At 36.5% G+C, this 8087-nt stretch overlaps 3 protein-coding genes across 5 annotated transcripts; 1 reads left to right on the top strand and 2 right to left on the bottom strand.

Moving 5' to 3' along the window:
- Positions 1-690: 690 nt before the first annotated feature.
- Positions 691-981, top strand: LOC108562573 (decaprenyl-diphosphate synthase subunit 1-like; the record flags this gene model as incomplete). Its single annotated transcript, XM_017920958.1, is given in 2 exon segments — positions 691-812; positions 871-981. Coding segments are annotated over 2 exon segments (135 nt in total), but the record flags the coding sequence as incomplete, so codon positions are not given.
- A 1017-nt stretch (positions 982-1998) lies between these two features.
- On the bottom strand, positions 1999-4576 carry LOC108562572 (eIF-2-alpha kinase GCN2-like). Of its 3 annotated transcripts, none has more exons than XM_017920954.1 (11): positions 4469-4576; positions 4251-4394; positions 3850-4080; positions 3644-3799; positions 3407-3587; positions 3009-3353; positions 2776-2957; positions 2594-2725; positions 2277-2529; positions 2148-2225; positions 1999-2089 (listed from the first exon to the last, which is right to left on the bottom strand). In XM_017920954.1, exons 1-11 carry the CDS (start codon positions 4494-4496, stop codon positions 2047-2049), a joined length of 1773 nt encoding a protein of 590 aa, XP_017776443.1. In that variant the 5' UTR covers positions 4497-4576; the 3' UTR covers positions 1999-2046. The 3 variants fall into 3 exon arrangements, with proteins under 3 accessions (XP_017776443.1, XP_017776444.1, XP_017776445.1); XM_017920955.1 differs by having other exon boundaries at positions 4251-4404; positions 4469-4566; XM_017920956.1 differs by having other exon boundaries at positions 4251-4387; positions 4469-4564.
- An 879-nt stretch (positions 4577-5455) lies between these two features.
- Positions 5456-7224, bottom strand: LOC108562574 (proliferation-associated protein 2G4). Its single transcript, XM_017920959.1, has 3 exons — positions 7110-7224; positions 6076-6696; positions 5456-6015 (listed from the first exon to the last, which is right to left on the bottom strand). The coding sequence occupies exons 1-3, from the start codon at positions 7195-7197 to the stop codon at positions 5564-5566; spliced, it is 1161 nt and encodes a 386-aa protein (XP_017776448.1). The 5' UTR covers positions 7198-7224; the 3' UTR covers positions 5456-5563.
- Between the last annotated feature and the right edge of the window lie 863 nt (positions 7225-8087).

Genomic DNA, 8087 nt, shown 5'->3' on the forward strand with positions numbered 1-8087 from the left:
CCTGCACATAATGATATACCAGTATCATCTTGGTACAAGCATATGCACAGTCTCAGAGTAAAGATCTTAATAATTATAAAGATATCCCAATATAAATAATAAATTTACAAAAAAATCAATATCTGGTAAGTAGGGGGTCTTCCCAAAACCGAAAAACATGGCAAGGGGTCTACGACACAAAAAAGTTTGGGAACCTCTGCTCTAAGCGGATGTTTCAAGTGCCGATAGGGTTGTTTATATCAATAATAAAGAGGTTGGCTACAACAATATTTTGTATAATCGTAAATAAAAACACATTTGTATAACTGTTTTTTTTTGTCTTGTTCTTCAGGTGACGATGGCCGGTGATTTCATTTTGGCCGTAGCCTCGATGATGATCGCGCGATTGAGGAACAACGACGTGACTCTGGTGCTGAGTCAGGTGGGTGTTCGAACTGTGCGCAGATTAGAGTTGTGCTGATGCATTAATGTGCTTCTCGTTTCAGGTGATCACGGATTTGGTGCAAGGTGAGTTCATGCAGCTCGGATCCAAGGAGACGGAGAACGAGAGGTTCGCACACTACCTCACTAAGACGTACAGAAAGACGGCCTCATTGATAGCTAACTCCGTGAAGTCTGTGACGATGCTCGCCGGAGGCGATGAAGAACTCTCCGAAGTTGCTTACCAGTACGGCAGGAACCTTGGTCTAGCATTCCAGCTGGTCGACGACCTGCTGGACTTCGTCTCCTCGTCCTCGGCGATGGGAAAACCGACGGCGGCAGACCTTAAGCTCGGCTTGGCCACAGCTCCGGTCCTCTTCGCTTGCGAAAAGGTTGATTAAGCTCAACACAATATGCACGTGCAATCTGTAACTTCTTCCATTTTTTCAGTACCCCGAATTGAACCCGATGATCATGAGAAGGTTCCAAGAGCCGGGAGATGTCGAGAAGGCTTTTGAGCTCGTCCACAAGTCTCAGGGCCTCGAGCAGACCCAGTTCTTGGCGAAACAGCACTGCCAGGAAGCAGCCCGATTGGCTAATCTCCTGCAGGAGAGCCCTTACCAGAAAGGCCTCATAGTCGCGGCAGACTACGTCTTAAACCGCATGAAATAGTATTCCATTGAGAAAGACGACACCCGTAGTTTTTAGATGACGATTTATTTTTTCTTTTTTCTTTTTGTTAAATATTTATATAATTTTTAATTACCTAAGTTGTTATTCTATTTTTCATAGATTATTTAAACTGTTATGACATATTTAGATACGTAATCAACGGGTTGGTATTTATTTAATATAAATATATATATATTTAAGACATTTTATCTAAATATATATGTATGGAAAAAAAATTACATTACATATACATAGCTTTAAATTAATTTTTTCGTTCGACGTTCTTCTTTCATTCTATGTTTTCTCTATTACGTTATAATTATCGATTGATGTAATTAATGTAAAGAAGAAAAGGTTTTTGGTCTAATCTACTATACCCACACTGAAGTGACCTTATTACTCGTCATTATGCTCACATTATTATTATTATTTTTATTATTATTAATTAATTAACTCAAACGTTCGAGCGTCAGAGAGGTTCGAAGGAACAAAGCAAACGAAACTAACGAAGGAAGAAAAAGGACATTAGATTCAATTTGCTGTACATAATTATTACGAGTGGATCCTATTCTACCTTCTTTTCTTTTTTGTTTATTCTCGTCTTGAATTGATGGATTATGTAATATCCTCGTATCGTGAAAGGTACTTTAATGTAATAATGTATATTTTTAAATAAATTTATTATGGTGGAATCGTTTAATTACTATTTTATTTACACAACCAAATTCATAAATAAAATTATAGCATTTCTATACCATTAGATACAAGCATACCATTATATAAAAATACGTAGAAATTGTTGCAAAAGACAAGCATTTTCAGAAGCAGTTATTAAAAGTACAATAATTACTAAAAAAAAATATTGGTAAAATGTTAGATTATAATAAAAATTGTAATATAGTAATAAAATATTATGGATGATTTTTTTTTCAATTATGATCCATATTTATAAAATTACTTTTTTTGTTGTCGCCTTCCCTTAAATTGCTGTTTCATCCTGAAATCATTTTTATCAGAAATTTTTGTATTTGACGATTTCTAGAAAAAAGCATTACCCCTTTATAACATCTAGTATATCTGGTACCAATTTTTCCGAGGTTGGTCTGTTGCTGGTATCTTTGCTTAACATATTTCTACAAAATTTCAGTTAATTCACATACACAAAACAAATAAATTATCTTTACATGATAAACTCTTTCTCCAGATTGCTAGTCATCGCCTCGGGGAATGTTTGCGAATGATTGATATTGTTCAGAACCTCGTATAGTTCAGTCTTTGTGCAGTTGTAATTCATTTCCAAGAATATTACACCTAAACTGTAGATGTCCACTTTAAAATCGTAAATTCCACTGGACATTTCCGGTGCTGAATATGGTGGGGTACCTACGCAGCTAGAGAATTTGTTAATATCAAGTGTCTTTCCGGTGTTCCCGGGGCCTGTTAATAATTATTAATTAAAAATATGATAATTGAATTGATATAGATGTTCATGTTTCATTACGAGATTTGTTCATGTATAAGCTCTTGGCCAGACCAAAGTCGCCGATTTTGATTTTGTTGTTTTTACATATTAATACGTTGTTTGGCTTCATATCCCTGTGTATCAGCCTTTTGCTATGAATGAAACTTAAACCTGCAATAGATATTAGTAAATGACAATCGGCGCAAGTGTTTTACTTGTACCCATTGCGATTTCCTTGAAAAACCTCCACATTGTTCTCGGGTCACTTTCCAATCCGTCTTGAATTGCCTCAGACAAAGTTTTTTTTTCGCAAAACTCCATTTGTATATAAAGATACTGCCGTCTCGAATATTCCGCTAAATCTTTATCATTGGAGTCGTCTTCTTCAGAGTCGTCATCATCTCTGCAAAAACAAACATAAATATTTCCAAAAACTATAGATAATTGCGTATACCCTTCAAATGGAGATTCTTCGTCAGATTCTTCGCTTGTATACTCTGTCCAAGAACTATAATACCTCACTACGTACTTATGAGTTAATTTAGAAATGCAATGCACCTCCTTAATAATATCTGCGTTTGTCTCGTAATCTCTGCTTGTCACTTTTATCTTCTTTATAGCATATTCCAAATTGTCAGATATATTCTTCGCTTTGATTACTTTACCATACGCGCCGCTACCAATTTTCTCCATGCAATGGAAGTCGCTCTGCAACCGCGAAGAACCCAGTTTCGTGGTTGTTTTAAACAGCTCATGCCTCATCAACGCTCTGCACGATTTAGTCTTCGGATTGAAGCACCTGAATATCACAGCTGATACACAAAACATTAAAATATCTACTGCGATTATTACGCTTCAAGAAAGTTGTTCAGATGTGCGATTTCCGTTTTCACCGTTTCCGGTGGTTTCGAGCACTTCCTGCCTTCGTAAACGGACATCAAGAACATCCCCATCATCCTTATATCGTCTTGTTCGCTGCATTGCACATCATTCAGTTTCGCATTCAAACTGTAATTGGAGACCTTCACGTCTCCTGAAAGAATTAAGCATTTAAATTGTTTCGCCGAGAGTTGTGCTACATCATTTCACCGTGATTATCGTAGAAAACGCAATTTTCTGAAAGACTTCCGTGGATTATTTTGTTCTTGTGCAAGTAATCTAAGACGTCGAGCAGTTCTTCAGCTATATCCCTCAGGAACCTGTTCCTTGGAGACATGTTCTTGTACATTTCGCTGAAACTAATTCCTGAAAAAGTTTACTGTAACGCAATGTCGTTTGGTTCCATTGAAATGTACCATTGACGAATTCCTGCAGAATCTGCAGCACGCACACGTCTCCGTTGATCTGATGACGCATGTTAAGGTAGTGGACCAAATTTTGGTGTTTCGCATTCAACAATTGTTTGAATTGAAGCTCGATTTTTAAGACGTTTTCTTTCGCATCTAGTCTGTATTCGTGTATGATATACAGCCTGCCATCCAATCTTCCCATGGCTTGGAATATCCTGTGGTTGGGATTACCATGATCTGCGTTCAAATATATGAATCATAATATTAAAAATTCAGCGAAAAAAAAAAGAACATGGATACATTTACTTCTTCTCTATAAAACCTCCCTACACAAATTAATAATTCGACATTTCATGTACATATCTACATAGTATATGTTAAATAAATATTTATATATCTTTACTTACTTAGGCGGTTCCCGCGGATGACTTCCAAATCACCGCTAAATTTAAAGTGAATAATCTCAGTATTGTAATTCTGTGAATCTTCATAGTCGATTTCCTCTATCGAAGAATTACTGCATTCATGCAACAAATCCATATTTCTGGAAGCTCAATATGACTGTAGTAAACGATAATATGATATAATAATTGTAATCAACGGGAAGGAAATATTTTTAACCTACCATTTGCTGCGCAGCTGCGCGTCTGCATGGATACAACAAATTACGTATTAAAATAAAACTCTCATTACACTCAATTTACACGATTCTATAATTGATATTAAAAATAATATCATAATCTGATTGCAAGGTTCAATTACGTTGTCTATAAAAAATACAGTAAATACAAGTTTTCATTGTGAAATTATATGACCAAACAAACATAAAGTAAATATTTATTTATCCATTCAATATTTGTCATGTTTTATAGCACATAATGTTTGATCATAGAATTATTTAATTTTATTCAACTTTCCATAATATAGGCTCAGATTCTATTTACCTAAGATTCAAATCCTAATTTACGAATTTATTATAAATCTTTATTTAACTTTAGGAAGAAAATCAAAAATCATCAAAAGTAGTAACAAAATATATTGTCCAAATTGCTTTCCTTGATATGTAGATCAAACATATTATAAATAATTAAATGGAAATTTAATCAATCAGCTTATATTTAAACTTTTAAGTTGATCTTCTCTGCAGGCGTATTATGATTTCAAAGAATGTCTATAACAAATAAGTTTCTGCTTTTTCTTGAGATGATGTATAATTATATTAAGTCATTCATTTAGTATAGGCAACCAAGTTTTGTGTTTAATTACTATAAAGGTCAAAGGTTTGTGAATAAGATAGTTGTTCTTTTATTGCAGCAAGAGATCTTTCCGTTACCGGTCTCAATATATATAGACTATGAAAAAATATTTTATTTTCCTCTTAGTACATTCCTAATTGGCAATAATGTAACATTAATATAATTGCAAGAACACCAAATGAGAAGAAAAATTCATAAATTGTTAACATAAAAATGTGATTATATTATTCTAGTTTTGGGAGGTTGTGGGTAGTAAGATGCAGTCAGATGGTGAGTGGGGAAGGGTGGTGGGCAGTGCCATAACAAATTTGTTTACGTTATTAAAGTAAAAAAAAAACGAATGAAAAGAGAAATGATAATAATATTAAAACCATATTTAATGGAAAAATTGCCAAGTAAAAAATTTTCTTTCTTGCTTTTTTCTTAATCAGCCATATCAGCAGAGACGAGTACCTCCCTGCCGATTAAGCGGCTTCGTCAACTTCCATGGGCTTAGCCCCGGTGTCGGTCTTCTTTTTTTTCTTCTTGCCAGACTTGGGATTGGCAGAACTGTTCAACAACGTCTGTAGTTGGGGGTCGGTCACGCTGTGCTCGGATTCGTAGAGATCGGACTCGAAGGGAAGTCCCGTGATCCTGTGCGGACCGTTGGGCATAAGCAGCACGGTGAACTTGTAGTGGGCGACGATTTCGGTTGGTTTCTCGTACAGAACCTGGAACGGTTCGATGAGCTTGTGGTTCACGCACTCGACGACTCCCATCTTCGCCTTGGTCTCCTCCTCGAAGCTGCGCAGATTGAAGGGCATCATGCCGTGCTTCGTCCTGACCTCGCTGTAGAACATACGCGACGCCTTCAGTTTCAGCTGGTAGATTTCCTCAGTTTTCTTGTAGATTGAGACCTTGGTGTCGGATTCTCTACCTGAAATGTTTTGGTTTAAAAGACGTGCTCAAATATGGTTATATGTGATGGTAGATATACCAATTCCTTCTCCGCTGCTGACGAGTACGTCCATGGCGTAAACCTCGTGCTCCTCAAATTTGAACTTCTCGTGTTCCTTCTTCTGGGCGTCGTTCGGGTTCTGGATGATGGTCTTCTCGCCATCAATCTTGAATTGCTTCAGCTGGTGACTGAGCATGCCTTCGACGGGCTTGCATTTGAAACAGTCGGCGACTTTCTGCACAGATTCAGTGATCGTGTAGGTCTCGTTACCCGGTTTCAGAAGACGCAACGCCGCCTGGGAGGCGTTGTGAGCGGCCAGGATAACATCGGCCTTGCGGCCGGTCACCTTCTTCTCTGCCGTTGCACCAACGACAATGGTGTGAGCAACCACAGCGATGAATCCATCGACGTGAGCTCCCAGGTCTACCTTAGCTACATCGTCCGCCTTCAGGATGTAGTCAGCCTCGCTATGCACCGGCGAATAATGACAAATGCAGTTGTTCACGGACACGGAAGTGGGAAAAGCAATACCTTTCTTGAGTTCCTTTTCCTTCTTGAACACCTTAATGGTTTCTTCATGCAAGAGCTTATCTCCATACTCACAGATTTCCCTCACAGAAGCACCAGCAATGCACTTATCAATGACCTGCTTGAGGACACCTGAAAACAAGAACCTTAAATTACTAAGTGCTCACAAATCAATTCATTCAAGGACCAGTACTTTACATCAATCACTGCCTAGATTTAACCCAATTTTCCAATTTCATAAATAAACCATATAAAAAAAACTTAGGTTAATAAAGTTCAGATGAAAAGATACTGGACCTTATTATAATTTAAACATTGATTAACCTCAAAAGAAAACTACTGAAAAGTTTTGCGTGGGAAGCTGATATAAAAATATATGATTAAGGGACGCGCATTGGACAAACGTACTTGTTCTCAGACCCACATGGTAATCTGTATAACGATTGGGTCAGGACGAGGCCATATGGGCCGGGCCCCCACCAGGTCCCAAGACCCCAAAATGCCCCCCAAACGATCGACGGTCGTTTCGACCATAAAAGACTCACGATTTACAATGTCCCCAGCCATTTTATACTTGGTAACCACCAAATCTTCGGCGATGGTTTTCTCCACAACATCTTTGTCGTCCGCCATGTCGGCAACTTGTGATCACGTGACCGGCAAAACACTCAAGCCCGCGACTCCATTGCATTTCCGCCAACGGAGCCGGACCAAAAGTATCCAGGTGACCTGAAGAACCGCCTAAAACTTCAAATTTAAAAATTACAACAAAAGTTTATTACAGTTGTATTGCCTTTTACTTTTTTAGAAATTCTACCAATTTGGTTCTAAATAATTTAGTTCTCAATACTTGTTTTACTTCATTTGGTAATGCATTCTGCTCTTCTACGTTCGTTGTTTGATCATTCATATGTGTATGATTCTCCACTCATATTACAATTCTATAATATACTTGCTCTCATTTCTAGTTTAGAAAAGTCAGAAAATAAGTACAATAAAAGAAGTAATTCATTCATTCAATAAACTCAACATTCATTCAACAATTATTAAAACCAATAGGACTAATATTGGATATTCAATTTGATCACATATAATAAATAAATAATTAAGTTGTTAAATTAATAAAATTGCCTGATTCATAATTAATTTGGATTCTGCATAAAAAGAAGACAATGAATAATTATTTGGGATAAGTAAAGCAAGAAACTAAGTCAAATCCTATAAGATTTCTACATATTTATTGGAAAATTGAAAGTATCAAAATGTATTGCAGAAATTACTTTAAATATTATATTGTATTAAGTAATACTGTAATTGAAATGTTTGTAGATTTAAATTAATTTTAAATTGATAATTAATTTTTGTGTATAGTTGGTTGCCTTTTGGGGATGATAAAATGACGTAATTTTTGTACAGCGCCAAAAAGGCTGAACTATGGTAGTTTCAAAGAAGTTCATAGATGGAGCCAATACGCAAAACTTTAGAAAATATGTTGCCCCTTAAGTGTATGCAACTTAATATAC

Source organism: Nicrophorus vespilloides, unplaced genomic scaffold (genome assembly GCF_001412225.1).
Source record: "Nicrophorus vespilloides isolate i.1.1-1 unplaced genomic scaffold, Nicve_v1.0, whole genome shotgun sequence".
Classification (NCBI taxonomy): Eukaryota; Metazoa; Arthropoda; class Insecta; order Coleoptera; family Silphidae; genus Nicrophorus; species Nicrophorus vespilloides.